General features: G+C 34.7%; 1 protein-coding gene across 1 annotated transcript; it reads left to right on the top strand.

Annotated features, from left to right (window-relative positions):
- Positions 1–3,564: 3,564 nt before the first annotated feature.
- LOC132564446 (uncharacterized) lies at positions 3,565–22,477 on the top strand. The gene is made up of 10 exons (XM_060229100.1): positions 3,565–3,627; positions 6,226–6,290; positions 8,993–9,235; positions 9,704–9,859; positions 16,891–17,078; positions 18,055–18,139; positions 19,441–19,552; positions 20,546–20,667; positions 21,282–21,332; positions 22,137–22,477. Exons 1-10 carry the CDS (start codon positions 3,620–3,622, stop codon positions 22,475–22,477), a joined length of 1,371 nt encoding a protein of 456 aa, XP_060085083.1. The 5' UTR covers positions 3,565–3,619.
- Positions 22,478–25,711: the final 3,234 nt, after the last annotated feature.

Below are 25,711 nucleotides of genomic sequence, written 5' to 3'. Positions count from 1 at the left end.
AGATTTGGAGTTGAGTTCTTTACCAATGCCTTATTTGCCTCGTCGAGAGCCTGATGTACCACAAGATTTACCAAGGCAATCTAAGGTTACAATGGTACCACGCTTACATCGCCACAGCACTTCTGAAGTAGACTTCCCTAGACCGGATTCGATTTTCGACAGACGACTTGCTGAATTGTGTTTAAAAGAATTGACAATCTTCCCACCTCAACTCAACTTAAATGGGAACCGGGAAGACTTACAGGTGATGTCAGGTGAACCTGACAACGACGACAACGTTGAGGGCGGTGCAAACCCCTCATCATCAGGTGGAGTAGCAGAGGAGGTAAAAACAGTAAAAAATAACCCTCTGGTATCCACCAGGAAGACAGTGATACAGGATCTTTATCCTGATATAAGAAAGGAACTGGACGGGAACTAGTCCCTTTGGCATGTCCTTCGTGACAATAAGGATAATTAAGGATAAAGTCACGTGAATTTAACAAGACTGACTACAACACATGTATACTTCTGTATCTGTTATACTAACTGTGGAAGAACAGAAGATGGGATTCTTATGAACATTTCGTGATTCTTATGAACATTTTAAGACGGGAAATGCGGTGCAACTTTCCAGACGAAATGTGATGGTTTCTAAAGGAACTATATTATTATATGGGATATCTCCATGAACTGATGTGAGGGTCACAGTGAGATGACTATTAGGACAGATTGAGTGACTTTCGAATAATTCTCAGTATATATATTATTAAGTGACAGTGAATTATAACCGTTGTTAGGGATTTATAACCGTTGTTAGGGATTTATAAACATATAAATAATTTGTTAGTTCAAGTAGATAGTTAAAATAATACTTGCATGTAGCATGCGAAAGATTGGCGTGTGAAAGCTGTAAGAAAGTAAAGGTAAAAGTCCGTATTAAAGAACAGCGCCAAAATTTCACCTTGATATTGTTAAAAATTGTTGAGAAATATAGTCAGTAGTTTAGAACCGCCTATATTTCTTTTGTGTATGGGAGGGATGTGACACTATCAAGTAGATCACTCTGTTGTTAAACCGGAAATGGTTATATGAACAGGAAGCAGTATTTTATTGTATATAATGTTGGTTGGAAATTTAAAATATGAAAATAATAATTTTCATGAATTTATTGTTGTTTAATTTAGCTTATAACAGGAATTGAGTTTTTAATATGTACATATTATTTTGCACCAAATATGACCTTTACCTGTCCAGCACTGCATAGGCAAGTAGGGACTTATGTAAACAATGGTAGCCAGAATTCATATAAACACATGTGATGTGTATATATAAACAGTGCAGTACAGTCAGAGTAACGATGATTGTATAATGATAACGTAAAATATTTCAAGGTCATGAGAAAATAATAGTTTAGATAGTGAATTGTATATAGTTGCTTAGTACAGCATTATGAGTATGTAAGGTAAACATGACCGATTTAGCAGATGTTAGGTTCTGCGTAATTGTTAAGTATTTGATTATTATATATGTAAATAGTGACCAATATGCGGTGGGTCTGAAGACTGGTAGTACCAATTGTCATTCCAGACAATAGCTTCCTGGGATTGGGGAATGGACCAATCAACGGTCGTTGCACTAAATGTGCATCCCCAATCCATCAGCACTTATCCCATACACAATAACAAATGGCGCCAAGATTCTGCATTTTGTGTCCAAATCGGTATAATTTTGACAAAATCTTGATATGGTTGGGTCGCCAGGATCAACCATTGTTCTTGAGGAATTTCCACCTGCGGAGTTGTCCGACTTTTGGCTTCCCCTATAAATACTGGGCAGTTTTCGCTGCTCATTGCACTTGGATCTAGGGATGCCAAAGGGACAACTTCCGGTTGTGGGACTGACTCTACGGAAGCGTGATAGGGAGCGAGCCTTCTTGTGGACTTCACTGTGCTATATAAACAACAAGTAGAAAGGAATTTGGACTTGGCTTTTTCTTCGGGAAACACAACGCGAGCGGGGGCACGGTGGGGTTACAAGTGTGTTTTTCTTTTAAACAGCTTCGCGAAGGGAAAGTGTCACATTTTGCGTTATCTTGTCGTCTTTTGTTTTGTTCTTTGTCTGCCTTCATGGTGTATGATTGTATGTGCATGACTTACTTACATATGGAAACTTTGTTATTTCAACTTATAAAAATCACACTTGTTGTAAGCAAGAGAGGGGTCTAACTTTGGGAGGAAACCTGTATCCCTTCGGGGAATCGAACCCCGAATGGCTAGGTGATAGACAAGTGTGTTACAACTGTGCCACAAAATCACCGCCTGATCATGGTGTTACAATATTTTCTAGAAGACGATGTGTTGCTGCTGCTGCTGATGATGATATGTTGGTACATTTATATGTGTCGATGTTTTGTTCAAATCTTGCGAAATATACAACAAATTAAAAAAAAAAAAAACACGCTTCAGTGCAAACATGGATCAGGCTGTTCAAAATGTGCATCTTCTTGGCCAACTTGCGCTCGTTTTTAGGCAGTGTCTACTTCATATTAATTGTATTACTTCATTAGCTGATTTTCTGTTGATTTTATAATTTTCACAAATATTTTATTCTGTTCGGCTTATATAACGCAAATCTGTTATGACGCTATAAAAGAATCTACACAAACTAGATATCAACGTTATCTAAATGGTAAATCGAGGTGTATGATTTCCATCAGAACATATGTAAATTATTTAGTACAGTTTTCTCCCAACAAATCCTAACTTATGAGGATATCTTAATGGTTTGCCGTCATAGAATGGATGTTTATATGCAGAAATTTCACAGAAGAATTTCAATCATAATTCAACTCGAACCGTCATCAGACTTATTTGACAAATCTATTATTATCTAGGGGATAACAATCTGTAATGGTCACTACAGAATCCCTGACATCCGACACTCCATTTCTAACAATTCCTTTCTACCTTCTACATTAACATGGAATGCTCAAGATGTAAATGTTGGCTCACGGTCGTTCTCAGTTCCAGTCCCCAATGTCGATTTGTCACTTACAGATGATGTCAGAAAAGTACCAGATTACAAATTTAGTCGCTCAAATTATATGAAATGCGGTTAACACTGTGAAACTGTTATTTCTTCTTTGAGTGTTTGGTGACGAAATTTGGCTTTGGATACAAATTGTAATGTATTTAAACAAGAGCAAACTTAGACCCGACAAATAACTCTTCTGTCAAATCATTTCTACAAAATGTATTTAAGGAAATGATTTTTTTTTTTAATTTAAACCATTTTATGCGATAGGGCGTCATACAGACTTTTATAATAGCAGAGATTTCACCGTTTATAATCGATGTAAAATTTGGTAAAAGCATTGTAAAGGCCATACCATAGTATTCCGCTACAATCTTGACGGGTGTGAAAAATGGCAGTATTTCTGTTTTGGCTGAAATACTCGTTTAAAAAGGCAAAACTTATTCCCGCCAAAAGCATTTCCCGCTTTACAATCGTTCCTCCGTTTGGAGAGTTCCAACTCGGGGAACTCTTCTGTGAAAAAAGATCAATTTCAAAACAGAGTTTGCGAAATACCCGGAAAAGAGACGAAGTATACGAAAAACTACTGATACAGGAACAAATTATGAATGGGTAAGTTTAAAACAAATCAACCACATGAAGAATAGTAAATATCCAAATATTAAATATCTGTTTCGGGTTAATTTTCTTCCATTTCGAAATGATTCACACTCGTAGACTGACGTATGGTAGTTGAAAATGGTTAATTTGCAATTTCCCTGAAATTACTGAGATATACAGGTATAGCAGTTTGGTTATGAAAAATACGACCTTAAATGTATATATATATAAACTACATATTAATTACATTAATAGAAGAGAGGTAATATTTGTGTGAATCAAAAATTTCCTCTGATTTCCGACATGTGATTGCCATGGTTACCAACTCAAAAGATGCGAAGAATGCAAAAATACTGATAATTCGAACCTAATACAACAAATTTATGGAAGAAATTAATTTCTGAACACCTGTCTTTAAGTCAACAACACTGGCATGGTAACGAACTACTTACATTTCAGCAGATTCCAACTCTGAAACCATTCACAACATGAGTCATGACGTGTAAACACTGTGAAAATTTTAACTGCCTGTAAAGCTAGATTTTGGTGTGTAGACATAGATACGAGACAAAAAGCTAAAATTTTAATCTGAAAAAATAAAACCCCACATTGTCCGCTTCAACATGACAAGACCAACTTTATCAAGGATGTATTTTTTTTAAATTTAATTAAAACCTTTATAATGGGGTAAACTTATGAACAAAAATATCACCCATGGCCACACCCTTAAGAAATAAGTGTACCACATCTTTATAACACAGAATAAAGGAAGAAGAAAAATAGTTATATTTTGATGTTGTCCTTTTCAGACAAAACTTTCACTTTGATTTTTGTCTGAACTGAAATTTATACCTGTACCAGGGACGTATTATACGTCCCTGCCTGTACACACTCTAGTACCCAATTCTGTTGTCATGAATTTTGATTAGCCTACCAACATCAATGTCCACATCAGTTATTGCTTTTTCTGAAGAAGCACATCATGGATATTTTCAAATTTCATATGTAGGTTCCCCTTGGTTTCTAGTTTTCAGACTAATCTGAAAGCAAAATGGCTGCCTGGTGGTCATCTTGGATTATGACTCTGAATGTTTATTCTCAAATTTCACATTTTTTTTCTCCCTAGTTGTTCCCTTTTGATTTCAAGTCTGATCAGAAAAAAATGTCTGACAGGCAGCCAGCCACCTTCGATAAATGGATTTTGATGACAAATAGTGATTATCGCTATTTCTTGGGAAGTACTTGACAATTTTTGTATAGAACTGAATTTAAACAACATGGCCAACAGGTGGCCATCTTTGATTTTGACACTAAGTTTGTTATCGCTTTGGATTGAGAAATATTGCATGGATCTTTTTCATATTTCATATGTACCTGGTAGGTACCCCTTGGTGTCTAGTTGTGCCGATGTAATTTCGGGACTGATCAGAAAAACAAAATGGCTGATAGGTGGTCTTCTTGTATTAGCAATGAAATATTGTTATAACTATTTCTTGGAAAGTGCTGGATGGATCTGTCTCAAATTTCATATGGAGGCTTTCCTTGGTCTCTTGTTTTGCCCTTTTACAATGCAATTTTGAGTCTGTTAGTAAAATAAAAATGGTTGACAGATTGCCATCTTGGATTTTGACAACAAAGGATTGTTATTACTATTTATTTGAAATTATTGGATGGATCTGTAACAAATTTCATATGTAGGTTCCTCTCTGTTCTCAGTTGTTTCAATTCAATAGTCAGTCAGATCAGAGAAACAAAACACCTGATGGCATTGGGTCACCTAAGATTTTGTCATCGAAAGTTCAAATCACTATTTCATTAGAAGCACTGGATGAATCTTTCACAAATTTTATATCTAGATTTCTTGGTCCATTAAGCAAGTGACCATCTTGTATTTGATAGTTCGTTGTTGCTATTTCTGGAGAGGAATTCTCAAATTTCAAATCATTAGGAGCAAATAAGAGGAGACAATAAAAATGGTGGAAAAGAGACAACTTTTAAAGAACAAATGAAGATGAAACAATGGTAGGTCCTAAGTTCCCTTGTGAATCTCGTATCAATTTACAGTAAATAAAGATTTAAGGGTATTGGAAATGATCCTGAGATGGTCCTGACCAAGTGTTGTTATATTTCGGGTATATCTGAAATCTAAATTGGCTGCCATCTTGAATAACGTATTTTTGACTTCTTCTCCAGTTACACTGGTGCCATTGAGCTAAAAAATTGTTGGGAATGTTAAGGAAAGGTAGCCAACAAAGTGTTGTTATTTTTTGACCTTGTCACAGTCGAGGAGGCGGCTTTGTAACATGATTGTGCATGCAATTATGGTTTTCCTGTGCAACAACTATTTCAGACTTCTCAAGTTTCATCAGTTGGATTGAGCTCCAGCTTCACTGTCAACAAATAGGTTACATTGGTTACAGTTACCTACTCCTCACCAAAATTAACAATCTGCATCATGGAAAAACAGTGCTTCTTAGTAAGATTTCATTCATAGGAAAAAAAAATAACCCTTATCCCTGCTGAAAGTTTTTGTAGTCAGATTACCATTAAGGCCTGTGTGCCTCTTGTCTTTATTTGCTTGTTTTTATTTGAAACTTTATTTTATTACAGAATCTGTCTGGAATTGCAGAATGTTGTTTTCTTGACACTAGCCTTTCTTGCCTTTGTTGTTCCTGGTGAGTAATTATACAACAATTTCATTCTAGGTATCAGTGATTATTGTAAAGTCCACTAATATTAACATTTGATTTCTCCAACTTCCCGGTCACCTGTAGATTAAATATAAACTTTTGAAAACTTGACAGCCATGTCCTCTTAGATGAAAACATGTGTACTAAATGTCAGTATTATTTTGAGTGTTAGAAATGTTTGTTGCGTTTTTTTGTGAGACTAGATTTTTAAGTACTCAGTGTTAATATTGTAATTATGGTATATATATACTATGAGATAAATGTGAACTTTTAGCCCACCATCATCATTGGGCTATTCAAATCGCTCTGCATCCGTGGTCTGTATGTCTGTAAACAATTTTTGTTATTGCTATTTCTTGAAAAGTACTGGATGGAACTTTCTTAAATTGAATATGTAGGTTCCACTTGGTCTCTAGTTGTGCCTGTTTGATTTTGTGACTGATCAAAAAAATAATATGGCCAACAGGTAGCCATCTTGGATTTTTTCAGTGAAGATTGTTATTGCTATTTCTTGAAAAGTAACCAATGGATCACTCTCAAATTTCATATGTAGGTTCCCCTTGGTCTCTAGTTGTGCCCATCGTATTTTGAGACTGATCAGAAAAACAAAATGGCTGATTTTGAAAGTTTGTAATCGCTAATTCCATATTTAGCTTCCTTTTGGTCCCTAGTTGTACCCATTTGATTTTGGGTTGGATTAAAAAACAAAATGGCTGACAGGTTGCCATCTTGTATTTGACCTTTGAAAGGTTGCTATCACTATTTCTTTTAAACTTTCATATGTAGTGCCCATTTGATTTTGGGTTTGAACTTAATGGTTTGTCATTGCTGTTTCTTGAGAAGAACTTAATGGATCTTTCTTATATTTCATATTGGGTTCCCCTTGGTCCCTGGTTGTGCCAGTTTGATTTTTGTTCTGAGAGACAGCCATCTTTTATTTTAACTTTGAAAGTTTGTTATCACTATTTCTTGTGAACTACTATGTAGATCTTTCTCAAATTTCTGGTTCCTTTAGGTCCTTAGTTGTGCCTGTTTGAGTCTGCGACTGCCAAGCAAAACAAAATAGCTGACAGGCAACCATCTTGAATTTTGCCAATAAAGAATGTTATTGCTATTTCTTAAGAAGTACTGAATGGATATATCTCAAAGTTCACACGTTCCCTTTGGTCTCTCCTTGTGCTCGTTTGTTTTCTTATGACTGATCAGAATAAACAATATGGGTTCCAGGTGACCATTTTGGATTTGGCAGCTACGATTATCATCGCTATTTCTGCAAAGGAATGTTCAAATGTCTTATTATTAAGAGCAAAAACAGAGACAAGAAATAAAGGAAAACATCCAACTTCCACAGTGTATATAGATCAAACAATGGTGGGTGCCAAGATTCCTCTGGGATCTCTTGTTAATAATCATATCAGCTATATGATTCACCAGAGCATGACAACATTGTTATCACTATACATATACAATGTACATGCATACGTATACACTGATTTACAAAATATGATGAGTGCCAAACACAAAGTCTGTATTTGTGTAACCGGTTGAAACAATTCATATGGTCTGAATATTACCACTACACATGAACGCACATGTACCGGATGTTGGACCTGATATATGTAAAGCTTAAAATACAGTTTCAGAATTTCCTGTCAAACATAATACAATTAACTAGAATCAAGATACCATCCATTTCAATCATACTTTATAGCTCCCAGAAATATATGACTACACTGATGATAATCAGCAAGATAATTTCGGACATGTACAGCTGAAATTAACTTGCTTGTGCCAAATATTCCACAATCCAGCCTTGGTCCCTATCTGTACCTGGCCTTGTTCTTGTAGGTTCAACCGGATCAACCAGTTTAACTGCTTAATTCATACTTATGCTTAAATGCCCTAAATAAGTTCATTACATATTGATGTCAATAAGTTTGTTATTTCCTGTCATGATGGTTATACAAACCCAGGGGAATAGACCTGTAATCTGCTTACTAACTGTCAATGATACCTAATCTGCAGTGTGCATTCATGCATGATACTTAGTATGTTTTAGTTAATTTCCATGTACCAATTACCTTGGAAATCAAGTGCCTACAAAAAAAGTAATTTTTTGAAGAAGAGAAAAAAGAAATTTGAAGTGACAAAAAGACTTGATTATACAGACTTTACTGTCATTTAATGTGTTCTCCATTCAATGTGTTCACCATTTAATGTGTTCTCCATTCAATGTGTTCTCCATTCAATGTGTTCTCCAATCAATGTGTTCACCATTTAATGTGTTCTCCATTCAATGTGTTCTCCATTCAATGTGTTCTCCATTTAATGTGTTCTCCAATCAATGTGTTCACCATTTAATGTGTTCTCCATTCAATGTGTTCTCCATTCAATGTGTTCTCCATTTAATGTGTTCTCCAATCAATGTGTTCACCATTTAATGTGTTCTCCATTCAATGTGTTTTCCATTCAATGTGTTTTCCATTTAATTTGTTCTCCATTCAACGTGTTCTCCATTTAATGTGTTCTCCATTCAATGTGTTCTCCATTCAACGTGTTCTCCATTTAATGTGTTTTCCATTTAATGTGTTCTCCATTCAATGTGTTCTCCATTCAATGTGTTCTTCATTCAATGTGTTCTCCATTTAATGCTGATTGATGATTTGTTTTATTGTTTGTTTTAATAGGCAAAAGCAAAGTGACCTTTTTCTGTAGTAATGGCAACATCAGGAGGATATCAGAACAGAACAAAGGCAGCATCATTACCCGTCAGATTGGGGAAAGTCACTACAGTGATAATCTGGGCTGTGGCTGGATCATTGATGCAGGTGTTGGCAAACGAATCAAACTGACGGTATCAAATCTTGATCTTCAATGGGCAGCCTCCTATGCATTGTGTAGTGGATACGACCACCTGTCGATCAGAGATGGTCAGTATATTGTATAGAGTTAACAAGGACAATATAAATTGACATTATTCATATATGTTTATATCCTTGTGGCCCTTTTTGTGTCACTTTATTACAGTGATTTTTGGGACTCAATAACTTGACTCCTGGACTCAAGCTTTTCCAGTGAGACTTGCATCATTTGTCTATATCTCTCGGTAACTGTGGGCTTATCAAAATCTTACAGATGGTGCTCTGGACTCACCAGAAAAATCTACTGTAATGTTGTAGATTTATGTGTCTCTCAATTGTATATGATGCATAAGGTTAAATCCTTGATTAACGTAATACATGTATCAACAAAACTCAACAACATTAAGAATAACAAATACAAAAATTTCACACTTACGTCTACCATCATGAAATGATATTATATCAACTCTTGCCTTTGTCATAGGATTCCTTTATACTTTGTCTTTGTTCTTTTTTTTTTTTTTTTTGTGATTCTAGGTCAGACCAAATCTGCTAAATTATTACTAGATATCTGTTATAGTACCAACCCGTACCAGTTGCTCAGCAGTGGTCAGTATTTTTACCTTTACTTCACATCCAACGATAAAAACTTCTACGAGCACGCTGGGGTCACTCTTGATTTCGAAATATATGGTAAGTTAATTCTAATTCTGAATAATTAGAATTTAAAGTGATTTTTCAATGATATGAGTTGAGTCTATAAACCTCAAAGTTTAGTTTTTATAGGTAAAGAAAGCTACATTATGAAAGCCAATATTCATAAAAAAATTCTAAATGCAATTTTACTTAAAGCGTTTATGTCAAGGTGAAGTTAGAAGATTCACAAGTGCTACATGTAATATAAATTGTCATAAAATTTCATAATGATCTTCTAAACTCTCTATATATACCTAGCAAAGTATCATCCTCAATCCTCCAGAGATAATGTATATGATAACTTTTCACTCTCAGCATCCCTGGAACATGTCATTGCTAAATTTTAAGGTTCCATGTGTGACTCCTTGTGGCAAGACGAAAATACTAATTTGATTCTTTGATGTATATCAAAAGAATCTCGAGGTCATGTATCAGTATATTGTTATGGCTTTGAAGTTGGGTGTCTCTCCTTTGTAATCTTCAAAAAGAGCATATCAGTCTGTGATTGGTCAGTTTTTTTTCTCCTGGAACCAATAAGATTACTTCACTTGTGCCTGCAATTTCCCCAAGACATGTTCCAAGGGAACAAAGAGCGAAAGTGATCGTAACTCCTGGAGATTCAAGGATGGCAAAATATCTGGGTTTTTTTAACTTGTTGACATGAAAAGTGGTATACAAAATCATGTACCAGTACACGTATATCATGTATACAAAATCATGTACCAGTACACGAGGAGTATACAAAATCATGTACCAGTACACGAGGAGTATACAAAATCATGTACCAGTACACGAGGAGTATACAAAATCATGTACCAGTACACGAGTATACAAAATCATCTACAAGAACACGAAAAAGGAGAGGAGTATACAAAATCATGTACCAGTACACGAGGAGTATAAAAAATCATGTACCAGTACACGAGGAGTATACAAAATCATGTACCAGTACACGAGGAGTATACAAAATCATGTACCAGTACACGAGGAGTATACAAAATCATATACCAGTACATGAGTATACAAAATCATGTACCAGTACACGAGGAGTATACAAAATCATGTACCAGTACACGAGGAGTATACAAAATCATGTACCAGTACACGAAAAAGGAGTATACAAAATCATGTACCAGTACACGAGGAGTATACAAAATCATGTACCAGTACACGAGGAGTATACAAAATCATGTACCAGTACACGAGGAGTATACAAAATCATGTACCAGTACACGAGGAGTATACAAAATCATGTACCAGTACACGAGGAGTATACAAAATCATATACCAGTACATGAGTATACAAAATCATGTACCAGTACACGAAAAAGGAGTATACAAAATCATGTACCAGTACACGAAAAAGGAGTATACAAAATCATGTACCAGTACACGAGGAGTATACAAAATCATGTACCAGTACACGAGGAGTATACAAAATCATGTACCAGTACACGAGGAGTATACAAAATCATGTACCAGTACACGAGGAGTATACAAAATCATGTACCAGTACACGAGGAGTATACAAAATCATGTACCAGTACACGAGGAGTATACAAAATCATGTACCAGTACACGAGGAGTATACAAAATCATGTACCAGTACACGAGGAGTATACAAAATCATGTACCAGTACACGAGGAGTATACAAAATCAAAATCATGTATGTACCAGTACACGAGGAGTATACAAAATCATGTACCAGTACACGAGGAGTATACAAAATCATGTACCAGTACACGAAAAAGGAGTATACAAAATCATGTACCAGTACACGAGGAGTATACAAAATCATGTACCAGTACACGAGGAGTATACAAAATCATGTACCAGTACACGAAAAAGGAGTATACAAAATCATGTACCAGTACACGAGGAGTATACAAAATCATGTACCAGTACACGAGGAGTATACAAAATCATGTACCAGTACACGAGGAGTATACAAAATCATGTACCAGTACACGAGGAGTATACAAAATCATGTACCAGTACACGAGGAGTATACAAAATCATGTACCAGTACACGAGGAGTATACAAAATCATGTACCAGTACACGAAAAAGGAGTATACAAAATCATGTACCAGTACACGAGGAGTATACAAAATCATGTACCAGTACACGAGGAGTATACAAAATCATGTACCAGTACACGAGGAGTATACAAAATCATGTACCAGTACACGAGGAGTATACAAAATCATGTACCAGTACACGAGGAGTATACAAAATCATGTACCAGTACACGAGGAGTATACAAAATCATGTACCAGTACACGAGGAGTATACAAAATCATGTACCAGTACACGAGGAGTATATAAAAATCATGTACCAGTACACGAGGAGTATACAAAATCATGTACCAGTACACGAGGAGTATACAAAATCATGTACCAGTACACGAGGAGTATCAAAAATCATGTACCAGTACACGAGTACCAGTACACGTATACAAAATCATGTACCAGTACACGAGGAGTATACAAAATCATGTACCAGTACAAAATCATGTACCAGTACACGAGAGTATACAAAATCATGTACCAGTACACGAGGAGTATACAAAATCATGTACCAGTACACGAGGAGTATACAAAATCATGTACCAGTACACGAGTATACAAAATCATGTACCAGTACAATACAAAATCATGTACCAGGAGTATACAAAATCATGTACCAGTACACGAGGAGTATACAAAATCATGTACCAGTACACGAAGTATACAAAATCATGTACCAGTACAAAAGCAGATATATGGAGTATACAAAATCATGTACCAGTACAAATTGGGTCCAGGAGAGTATCAGTGAGTATACAAAATCATGTACCAGTACACGAGGAGTATACAAAATCATGTACCAGTACACGAGGAGCATACAAAATCATGTACCAGTACACGAGGAGTATACATATACAAAATCATGTACCAGTAAATCATTATATATGGCTGTGAGGTTCCTTTGATGAAGCCCAATAATCATTTTTCGAAAAAAAAGTAACATTGAACTATATTCAAGGTCACAGAGGTAAAATGTATTAAAACCTTTAAATGACATCTCCCAAAATACCAGAAGGCCTAGAATCACTATATTTGGCTGGAAGGTTTATTTAATAAAGCCCAACACAATTTTCAAAAAGAAATGACCTTGACTCATATTCAAGGTCACAGAGGTGAAATGTGTCAAAACCTTTAAACAACATCTTCCAAAATACCAGAAGGCCTAGAATCATTATATATAACTGGAAGGTTCCTTTGGTAAAGCCCAACAAAGTTTGCAAAAAAAATAACCTTGACTTGTATTCAAGGTCACAGATGTAAAATGTGTTAAAACCTTTAAACGATTTCTCCTCAAATACTGGAAGGCCTAGAATCATTATATTAAGCTACTATGTTACTTAAATGCTGTCCTACAAAGTTGCTGAAAGAAATTACCTTGACCCATATTCAAGGTCACAGAGGTGAAATGTATTAAAACCTTTAAATGACATTTTCCAAAATACCCGATGGCTTAGAATCACTATATAAGGCTGGAAGGTTCCTTTGATGAAGCGCAACAAAATTTGTAAAAAGAAATGACCTTGACCTATATTCAAGATCACAGAGGTCAAATGTGTTAAAAACTTTAAACAACATCTTCCAAAATACCGCAAAGCCTAGAATCATTATATATAAGTGGAAGGTTCCTTTGATGAAGCCCAACAAAGTTTGCAAAAAATAATAAACTTGACCTATATTCAAGGTCACAGAGGTCAAAGGTGTTAAAACCTTCAAACGACTTCATCCAAAATATTGGAAGGCCTAGAAGCACTATATTTGGCTGGAAGATTCCTTTGATGAAGCCCAACAAAGTTTGTAAAAAGAAGTGACCTTGACCCATATTCAAGGTCACAGAGGTCAAATATGTTAGAACTTTCAAATGATTTCTCTTCAAATACTGGAAGGCCTAGAATCATTATATTAGGCTTCTATGTTTCTCTAATGGTGTCCTACAAAGTTGCTAAAAGAAATGACCTTGACCAATCTTCAAGGTCACAGGGGTCAAATGTGTTTAAACATTTAAACGATTCCTTCTGAAATACCGAAAAGCCTAGAATCATTATATTTTGCCTGTATGTTCCTTTTATCAAGCCCAAGAAAGTTTGCAAAAAGAGATCACCTTGACCCATATTCAAGGTCACAGATGTCAAATGTGTTAAAAACCTTAAAATGACTTTTTCTGACCAACCAGATATCTAGGATAGTGATATTATTCCAAATCAGGTTCTCAATAATATTTGAGAAAAGACCCATACCGGTATTCAAAGTCACAATGGTCAAATGTGTTAAACCTTTGAACAACTTCTGTTTAACCAAAAGGCCTAAAATCATAATATTTATAAAAAAATTATTTAAAGTCACTGGGGTTAAAGGGCCTGTTTCCAGTAATGTTAATTCTCCATAGGAGCCTGCCCCCGTATAATTTCTTATCTAGCTCAACTTTCTTTTCCGAAAAATAATTTTACACCTTTCCGACAACCAGATTTCATAATTTCAGTGAAAATGTATTTTTATAAAGTTGTCAATTTCAGCATCAAAGACATAAGTTCGTAAATAAAAGAAGGTTATCACGAAATTGTAATTCGCAACATAGTATAAATTTCTTTTGATAAATATTTCCAAAACATCGTGTTTATTCATAAAACATAAAAAAAAAATATTCTCGGATGAAAATGCACTTGCAGAGACACAATGATGAAGAAAAATGCCATAGATTTGCAATTTTCTCCCGTTATATAGTTTTGGATGCAAATTTCCATCAGAAAATCAGATAGAGCTTTACTTGTTTCATATGTGTACCAAAAATCAGCTAATTCCATGTGGTGGAACGTTCTCATATCGCCGCCTGAATGTGGTTGTAAATTGAAAGAAAAGGGGAAATGAGTAACAACCTTGTCTGAAACCCAATTATATAGCTTATTATATACAAACTTTTATATTGAATATCAGAGCGGATATTTTCATGACAGTTTTATGATGTGTAACGACTAAATAAATAGTATCGATATAAAGATTTACACTGAGGACACCCTGATACATGAATACTGTTCTATCTCAAGCTGTCCTCTTCTGAATTTTCTGAGCGTGTGGCCTTGTACATTTATCCGTATTTTCTGGTCTTTGTCTATACGTTTACGAAATCATTCACTCGATGCTAGCTATTCTTGTCTCAATTTCCTTGTTTTATTGTCCCATCTCCAAAGCGTTGTGGCTCTGTCAGGGTTGGGACCCTGACTTGTCTCACTTTCTTTGTGCCTGCCGACCACGCCACATCGAATAGATAGATTATCCATATGAAATACTTTATTTTGTTCTAAGTAATCAATCACTTCTGCGCTTCTTGGAGGTATTGAATGTGATTTATTATATTGTCTTGTTATTTTGTGTAATTGGTCGTTCGTTATTTATCACACATTTTCACATAATTGTACCAAACTACTAAGTATTAGCTATTTACAGCAATCATCGGTGGCTTGCTATTTTGTTACTTTATCAACGCTTCATAAACCAATCGTTATTGTTTCAAGATGGAGGGTAAATGTGTTGGAGAAGAGTGTCAAGTATACTTCAAGAAATGTAGTGGCAATAAGAACAGAAGTGCACGCAATGTAAATAGTCCACAATATAAATGGCTCCTAGATACGCTGGTGCAACAAGGATTGATGTCAGCAAAGGAACAAGCATTTATTTGCCAGAAGTGCTACATGAAGTTTCTTCAGAACAAAAATCAGCCTGAACCTGAACCCGAGCAGAACCAGGAAATAGAGGAAGAAGACGACTCCCCGTCCCATATACTGCCGTTGCTGACCCTTCATGATCTTTTGAATGTATCATCTTCACACAAAAAATGCTGTCTTTGTCTTATTACCTTTCCGAAAAATGGAACAAAATCATCAGTCTTACCAAAACGTGCAAGACATCACCTGAACTATTCACACAAACTGTGGTGTCCCACCTCATCCCGCGTCTGCTCCATTCACCTTATTGGTAACGACTTAGATCCGTCTACAGAGGTTGTCCTTGATGGTAGAGGTTCCTTGGAATCTCAGTTACCATCAAAATCGTCCGAAATCATTAATGACCTCCTCGAGGTGTCGCACGTCCTTTCACAGAACCAGTCTGCGTTTACAATAAGCTTTTCTTCTCTTGATGACTCGGCATGCATGGCCTGGACAGGTTGGTCCAAAGATCAGTTCCTCGAAATCCACTTGCACTGTTCCCCATATCTTTCATCTGGTATATATACCAAGACTACACACGATGCTCTATTACTGTTCTAGGTAAAACTGAAAACTGACATTTCCTAGAGTCAGTGTTCTTCTCTTTTTGGAATTTCCAAGTCAAGTGTGTCCAAAACTTTCCACTCCATAGTACAGGCATTAGACACATCGATAGTCCCACAATTTCTAGGTCCGGATCACTTGACAAGAGAACAATTCCTTGGGCACAATACTGTCTTTTCAGAAGCATTTTTTGGAGATAAAGCCACTGCCATATTAGATTGCACCTATATTTATATCCAGAAAAGCTCCGACCACAAGCTCCAGAGAATGTCCTACTGTGGCCAGAAGAAGAGAAACTATGACAAATTCATGAGCATCGCCTTACCAGATGGCTACATTCTGGACACCGTAGGACCATTCACTGGCAGCGAAAATGATGCTACAATTACAAAAAAGTCATGGACAAGCTAGTTACTTGGCTACAACCAGACGACAACGTTGTCGTTGACCGAGGTTTTAGAGATGTCCTACCAGTTCTCGAAGCCTCTGGCCTCAATGCTAGCATGCCGTCATACCTGAAACCCGGTCAAAGTCAACATTCTGACGTCCAAGCAAATCTTGACAGAACTATCACCAAATCGAGGTGGATTGTGGAATCCTATCATGGTCGTCAGAAACACTGGACGTTCTTCCGAACGCAATTGGTGTCTAACAGCTTTATCAATGTCATTGAGGCTTTGCTTCGAACCGTCACAGCCTGTCTGAATGGTATTAGAGGACCGATCTACCAGAGATCTCCAGAGAGAGATGCCAAAGATAGGCTAATGGCTGAACGTATGAAGGACCTTTTGACAACACCAAATGGTTTAGCTCAGAGAGTCAAGATAGATCCGGATCTATCTAGATGGGCAAGGTCAGAGTTTGTCAAGATGGATGCATCTTCCGTACTGTTTCCCCGTCTCGATCTTGATTACTTGAGAACCATTACGTGTGGAACGTATCAGATATCTCTGGCTCCTGATTACATCGCCGAACATTTAAGTGATGACGGAGATTATGAGGTGTGGCTTTAACAGCACTCCCCAGACCTTCTCCGATGTCAAATACATTCTCGACACAAAAGCCAAACGAAATATAACGTTTGGATACAGTTCACCGTTTCACCCGATGTTTGGGGCTCGATATGAAAGATCCCCGTTACCATGTGACTAACCAAACTTATAAATGTAGGTATTATACAATCACCCGTAGCTATGAACACTCCCGTAAATGCGAAAACCAACCAAAATCATAAGGAACATGTTTTGTTTGTTGTTCTGTCTATTTGTCAGCCAATGTCTTCAACCACGGGGACTTGTGAAGTAGCCATCTTGGATATTTTTATGAAAAAGTGTTTCTCTCACTTTTTTTCATATCTGTGTACATATTCTCAACATACCGAGCAAATACTCTCGTTTTTTTGTTAATTATCTAAAGAAATTCGAAAATCGGCAATTCAACCATAGGCTAATTCAACCCAACATTTGAAAATGTTCCACCACTTACATTTTGATGATTTTTCCTCTCATCAATAGCATATTACGTACTATTTAATAGGATAAAAATTGGTTTGCATCCAACGCCCATAAAAGGGTGTATTCTCTAAAAAACACAGTTTTTGTGTCTAAAATGTTATTATCGAAAATGGCATTTTTGAGATTGTTTCTTCCATAAAACAGCCAAATGGCACGATGGAAACATGATTTTTTGTCACAATCATGCCATGAATGTATTCTTTACGGTGACTATCACTTGATTAGATTTTCATTAATATTTTATATAACATGCACATTTTATCAACACTTAGACAGCTTCTGAAAGGTACAATTTTGAGGAGCCATAAAAAACAAACCAAGTTACCTAAATCTTTATACTTTATAGATTTATGACCACAAGGGCATGGGCAATGCACCACCAACAGGAAATTTGAATCAGAGAAGGGGCTGTTTTGGAATCCGGCCCTTTGGTAAAATCATTGACAACACCTGTGATTGACCAAAGGCTATCATATTTGGCCAGTAGAAGTTTCTCTAAGGCTTATATACAAATATGTAGAACCTTCCAATGACTTATTAAAGGAATATATTTGGATGGGAATTTTCTTGACATAATTTGGACTAAATTATAAAGAACTTTCACTGTGATGTCACAATGTTCCAAAAATAGATTAGGCCAAGCCCCCTGGAGGTCAGAGAGGATTGCACAAAGTAATGTGAAAAACTACATGTTAGCCAGTTACTTATGTTCTATTCACAGCATTACAATACAGAAAACATGATCAGAAAGAGAATTGCAAGAGCTTCATTTTGATTTAAGATTCTTCATAATTATAGCATAAATAAATAGGATATTCTAAGTTGACCCCATTTGCTATGCAGTGTTTATAGGCATACAGTAAACTGTTATCAGTATATCTCCAGTAACCGGGGCTTAACTGACCATGGTGACATCACTAAAGATATGTATGAAACGTTTTATTATTGGTTTTGAGTTGTGGTTTATAATTACATCTACCTTAATTTTTCCTGTCTTTATATTTAATTGTTGCTATATATTGTTGACTTGTACAAGTCTCAAATATGTTGTATCTGTGTTTGTAAACAATGATCTAAAGGGCAAGTAAGCTTCTGCTGTCCTTGGTCTTCCGTCCAGCTATAACTAAGAGTTTTTCTGCTATATTGTTTGACCATCTTCTTTCCTTGATTTAAAAGAAAGCTATCAATTACATTTAACTGGAAACATCATAAGAAAGTCTCAATTCAAAATTGCACAGATGAGGGGGCTGACTACTAAGGGACAGAACCCATATGGAGTAATTTGTCATATTGCTTTAAGCATCTACTGTTGAACATATGCACAGATATTGTACAGTTGGTCATAAAGATCCAGGTGAGCGATACAGGCCCTCTGGGCCTCTTGTTGGTTGACATGTTTCGGCTAGCTAGCCGTTATCAGAATAACCATATCAATATTTGCATAGTTAAGGTTAAAATTAAGGCTCAGTCATGGTTTAATTAAAATTTATCATGTGGTAATAACAACACAGTAGTGTCATTAGAGTTCAGTTTCATTGGCAGAGTTTATATATAAATTCTGCCTGCTGGAAAATGAGCTGATAACCTGGTGATAGATGGAAATTGGTGGGAGTCTAGATGTTGATGTTTTATCTTTTCTTTTTAATCTAAAATTGTTACAAAATAAGATGAATGGTAGCATTGAAAGGGTAAGAGGCCCCATGGTTATTTTGATGTTAAATATTTGCTTCAGACTTTGGTGAAAACATTGCCATGGTATCGAAGATTTGGATTGGATTGAATGATTTGAGGACAGAAGGAACTTACCAGTGGTTAGATGGCTCTGAAACCTACCTCAGTGAAAAGTGAGTGAAAACGTTGATTTTTCAATAGCCTTTCTCTAATTTGTAGTCCATAATGATGATTTTTCAATAGCCTTTCTCTAATTTGTAGTCCATAATGATGTCACTCTTACTGAAAAGTGTTTATTGAGTTACAGATGAAATTGTAAGGAGTGAAAGTTTCAATTATGATTTAAGTATGTTTGTTTTGTTAATTTTTAGTCACTCTCAATCCCATCTCTTCACCATAAGGCTTAGGTTTCAGTTGCAGAACAAACATGAATTCTGGCAAAATAATACTTTGAGGGGTGATTTATAGTATGTCCCAAGCTAAACTTATTTATTGTAGCAGACATTTGAAGGAAATGTGATAGAATTTAAACATTATTGCAAGACAGTGTGTCATGTGCCATTTTGAAGTTTCTCATCAATTTGGCCAAACTTTACACTTATTTCAGTTGTGTTACTGTTAAAGCCCTTTGTCAAACTTAAGACTGCAATCTTAATGAATAACACATTTGAAATCAAAAGAACCTGAACAAAAGAAAATGTTATAACTATCAAATGTCAGTAAGGTGATCAAGGGGAAAATTTACAACTTAACATATTGATTGATAATGAAACCAATAAAGACTGTTTCATAAAACCAAACATTTCACATATTGAATAATACACAAACAAATAAAGTCCATTTCATAAAACCAAACAGTTCACATATTGAATAAAACACAAACAAATAAAGTCCATTTCATAAAACCAAACATTTCACATATTGAATAAAACACAAACAAAAAAAGTCCATTTCATAAACCCAAACATTTCACATATTGAATGGTACAAAAATATTAAAGCCTGTTTTGAAACTCCATGCGAATGCTCACAATGAACCTTTTGTATCTTGATATTTGATGTTTTAAGGTTTATCAGAACTATTGTTATCAAGCTCTTTCGAAGGAAATCTTTGAGGTTTGGGCCTCTGTTTCCTAATGTATAGCTTTATTTTTATATATTTTCAAGAATGGACAGATTTTCTGGGTCCAAAGAAAAAGACTGTGTCATCCATGATTTTAACCTCAGGCATTGGGTGGCAAAGAATTGTGAAAATGAGAAAATGAACTACTTGTGTGCTAAAGCCAGAGGTAGGTCAAATATTACTAGCAGAAGTTTTATGACAGCAATTTTTAAACCACAAACTATTCTTTTGTATATCCTGTGTTGAAATATGAAAACCTTTATGTACAAATTGAAATTAGAAAAAGAAATCTAATATAACAGGTCAGTTATACTTTTAGTATAAAAAACTGCTATATACCAATTTAGTTTCAATGGACATATCAGGTACAGCATCAGATGTGTTATTGTTAATTAGTGAGTATATTAATTTAATTATGTAAGTTGAGAACTACGGTAGTTATTATGATGGAATCTAATCTAATTACAACACAAACCTTAGATGCTTGTGACACATTTAGTCCCATGATTGGAGAAAACTACACAGTAGTTGTACAATAAATAAAATCCATTTTAAAAGCTGGGAAATTTGATAAACATAATTAAAATATGATTCAGCTGAATTATTTCCAGATAAAGAAAAAACATTATATGCTAGGTTCTTTTCATTTTTTCACTTTAGTGTTGCACTTGTGAAAATATCAGAAATAATCTATAAATTGGTCACCTATCTGGATTAGATAGATATATAGGTATATATGTACATATGTTTTACTCAAGTTGTTATAATCATTTTTTACAGTTGGACAAACAACAGTGTATTCTGTTCCCGAGGCTAGTGATGATGACTCTGGTAAGTTAACTGAAAAAGACAAAAATAGCAACATAGCATTATACATAATTTTTAAATATTCATTAATTCTTGTTTAATAGAAAATTAACTGGTATGTGTGGCATTTTGATGATAACATTGTCACCTTCATCAGACAAATGATCAGTAAACATTTGTATACCAAGTTGGAAAATAGTGACAAAATGATGACAAGATTATACTGGTGATCTCCATACATACATTGGTTGTAAACTATCACATCAGAATCAGGTTACAATTAGGTAAATTTGCTTAAAACCAGGTCATTATAAATGATTGAAGTGATTTTAGAATTCTTCAAGGTCTAAAGTTTTTTATGCCCTACCACACCCTGAGTTCTATCATAGCCGATCACTATATTTCTACATCAGCTCTGCTCTTATACCCAGTATATGGCCGAACAGACCATTCCCCTCACAAGGATAGGTTACACTTCATTTTTTCACAACTTTTCAAAGGTTGAGATAATGACATACAAAGAACCATAGGTCAATAATTTCATTATTTTTATAACAATGATTGCTCTTATTTTTCATTTTGAATATTTCAAGTTTTGACTATTGTTATCAAAACTTTTGTTTACTTTTCCTTTTTATTGAAAGAATGATATAAACATTTTGTCGAAACGTTTCAACAGTGTAATTGAGTTTTTAGTAATGTAACATATAATTGCTTTTATTTTCATCAGGAAAATATTATATTTACAGTTGGAGGTAATGTGACCATGGTCTAGGTGTTGTTGTTATTGATTGAGTAGTGTTTTACTGTTATTCCTTTGTTTAACAGTTGGAGGTAATGTGACCATGGTCTGGGCAATTGTCCTCGCTGTTATTGGTGGAGTAGCCTGTGTTGCTCTCCTTATCATCTGTTATTTCTGTCACCAAAAGAAGAAAACGCCACGGAGACGGGACTATAGAGCACCTAATCGTCAACATCAGCCAAATATTGAAGAAGGAGGTAGTGAGCAACAACACAGAAGTAATTCTAACCTATCTCTGAACCATAGTTCTCAAGTGCCTACAGCGCCCCCTATCAACATGGATGGCAGCACAACTCTATTTTGGGGACCAGAACAGGGACCACCACCTTCATATGAAGAGTCCATACAGCACCAGATCGCTAAATAAATCAGCAGTTTAACCTACATTACTACAAATATCACCATTTTTGTCCTGCAGTAAGCCCATTGCCAATGATACTCTTGTAGTATTTATTGTAAACAGTAAAAAATATATGAATATATTGATGCGCCTCAAATTTTGAGGTTTTACAAAAAAATGTACATTTTCATTGGTACTTAATCATGTGTATAAATCTTGCTCACCTTTCCACTCAGTCTAAATTCTATGTCAGTTTTTATTTGTTTATTATTTTGTGGACATAGAAATTTGTTGATTAAGAGTATCAAAAATTGAAACCTCCAAGAAAAAGCATTTTATATATAAATGTTTAAATACATGGTTGACCATGCATGGGCTTGTTCATGGGAATTAAATTTCATGGATACATTGGTATAGCAGGTTATACATTTCCTGAAATATTAATTCATTGTCTGCTGGGTGTTTGATTTCACACTTTCTTTAATGATTGTGAATATAGCACAATTAAATCCTGTGTAGATTTTTACCTCCAGTACAATGTATGATGTTGATTCATCGTCCAATAACAAGCCCATGCCCTGATTCAGAGTCAAAAGTTAAGGACTGTTCATTTGAATTCATAGCATGATTAATGTGATATTTGTGTATAATTATTGATGAAAAAAGTTAAGAATATGAATGTGCTGTTAGAGTAGAAAAAAAAATATTCTCAGGCAGCATCACATTTTGATTAAATCAATACTCTTTGTTAATGCTGTCCTTTACTACTGACGGTTTATTTCAAATTTCAATCCATGAAGAATGTCCTCCAGATCTTTTGGTTTACATATCCACTGCTGTATGGTTATAACTTTTATTTCTAAGAATACAAAAATGTTATGCATGAAATAACTATGATGCCACTTGTCACTGTGTTGTTTGGCAATTTGCTTCATATAACGAGGCAAACTGAGTGTGGTAGCTTTGAATTTAAATTGCTTATTGATGGTTAAAAAGATGTTAAGCAATGAATTTATTTATAATCTTTTTACAACTATTAAGAAATAAGCTATATAATCATACATATTTAGGTCTGAACATTGGTTCAGACACTAATCATCTACGTACACAGTGCCTACCTACCAGTTTTCTTTTTTCAATATTGTATGTGTGGGTTTTTTTTTTTTTTTTTTTTTCGAAAGTTCCATTTTTTTATAATGTAAAATTTCAGGTAAGATGAACTTTGTCTTAGGATGCTAGCAGTCCTGGCTTGCATATAATTAGATATATATACCATCAAATTAATGGTATTTAACCTCTGTATAAAGGTCACATGTTTTATTCATGGTGTAATACAATTAATCATGGTAATTCAACCTCTTATATAAAGGCCACATGTCTTTAAGAGTCATTTTTCTGCTCCCTTTAGTGACCTTTATAAACAGGTTTGACTGTACATTGTATGTAAAACACTTCAGATTTTGCCCGACAATCAGAAGAGGATTACTGAATCTTTCGGGTATAATCATCCTCCAACTTACACTACCAGAGGTGACCATTACATGTACAGAGAACCTGTATGGAATAAAGGTAACTTGATATCAACTGAGATTGAAAACTGAAGGATCATTTGTTGGAAAAGGTCCCAACGCTGTGGTTTACTAGTAGATTGCAGTGTAGTGTGTTTGCCAATTTACATAATGGGCAGCCGGTTTATAATCTAGTAATCAAACTCATCAAAAATATGACAATATTTGTAAGATCAGGGACCATGACAAAACCTATGCCTGTAAGTTTGGTATTTAATTAACTTTGAACATATCAATCCTACTAATAGAAACTTTTTGTATCTGTTATAATAACTGGACACTTGTTCTAGATGTAGAGAATTTTTAAAAGAATTGACCAAATTTTCTTCTATCAAAGTCAGTTTTTAAGAGAAGATAGATTTCAGAATTAAAATGTGCATCAAAAAATTGATTTCTACATAGTATTCCGTCATTTCTTAATGCTAACTTATCTGCTGTTGTGAGCAGGTATCAGTTGTTTTGTCACATGTTTGTTTGTGCAACATGTAACATCACATAATTCTGCATTACAAAAAGACAGAATAATAAAAAGGAATATTATCAATTTCCATTTCATAACAAATTCATAAACTTGGACTTTCATCGGGCAAGCTAAAGCAGAGAATTTGTGAAAAATATTTGTTGTTTTGGTATGAAATGCAAATCAATAAAGAGACAATAAAATATCTTCACACCTCCATAAAACTACCAGTTTATATGAATCATTTTGGGACTTGTCTGAAACACAATTCTTCTATGTGCCTCACTTTTTAAATGTACAGTGTGTATCTCTACAATAATATGTGAACTGAAACACTGCATTTCAATGTTTCTGAATTTTTACAGTGTAAAGTTTAATGCTCCTTATTTGACCTTTGCCCTTTAGGCATTTATGAGGCTTATCCATTGTTTTGTCTTTGCCATGTATGTAATTTTCATTTGAAAATATTTTGTAGGTGAATATTAAATGGTAGAAATGGGTTTTCAGTTTGACACCACCCTAATAATTGGAACAGTCTTAAGATATTATCAGATTTATTGGTTGATCACTTTATGTTTGGTCAGGTTTATTTGATAGAAATTATGAAATCCATGTTTAATGGGTTTGAATTAAAAATAGATAGTCAACAATTCAATTAAAAAAGACAAATAAATCTGATGAATTTTGATTGTAAATGTTCATTTGTCAAAATAACATATATTTAGTTAAATCACAATTTTAAGCAGATTTTTTTTTCTGAATATGTGTACCGTTATATTACTTGTGCTATGAGGTTGATTCTTGTAGATTTATTTCAAAATTCTCTGGATGTATGCCAGTGTATATTGTCTTTTGATAAATCATATTGAGTGTGTGGACCTCATTACTATCTTTACCATCTTTATGTATGAATATTATGTTTTATCAAATTATGACCTCTGTTTTCTGGAAGTAGAATTTATTAAGTTCATCAAATGAAATGATATCGTATATATGTAACTGAATTTAAAGGTTTTCTTTTTTTTCAAAAAACAAACTCTGACTAGATATTACCAAACAGTATGGATTTTTACAATTTTATTTGTAGATGTTTATTTTCTCATTGTTAAACAACAAGTTTGTAAGAAAACCTTATTCACATGGCTCAAATGTTGTATTGTGCAATGAAATAAATGTGATTGTGTATTTCATTATCATGAAAAATGACATTTGTAATTTCCGTCATCATCTGAA

Source organism: Ylistrum balloti, unplaced genomic scaffold, assembly GCF_031769215.1.
Source record: "Ylistrum balloti isolate Yb309-2 unplaced genomic scaffold, AGI_CSIRO_Ybal_v1 Utg372282, whole genome shotgun sequence".
In the NCBI taxonomy this organism is placed as follows: Eukaryota; Metazoa; Mollusca; class Bivalvia; order Pectinida; family Pectinidae; genus Ylistrum; species Ylistrum balloti.
Note: the sequence above shows the minus strand (reverse complement) of the source record. Positions and strands in the feature narration are given on the sequence as shown.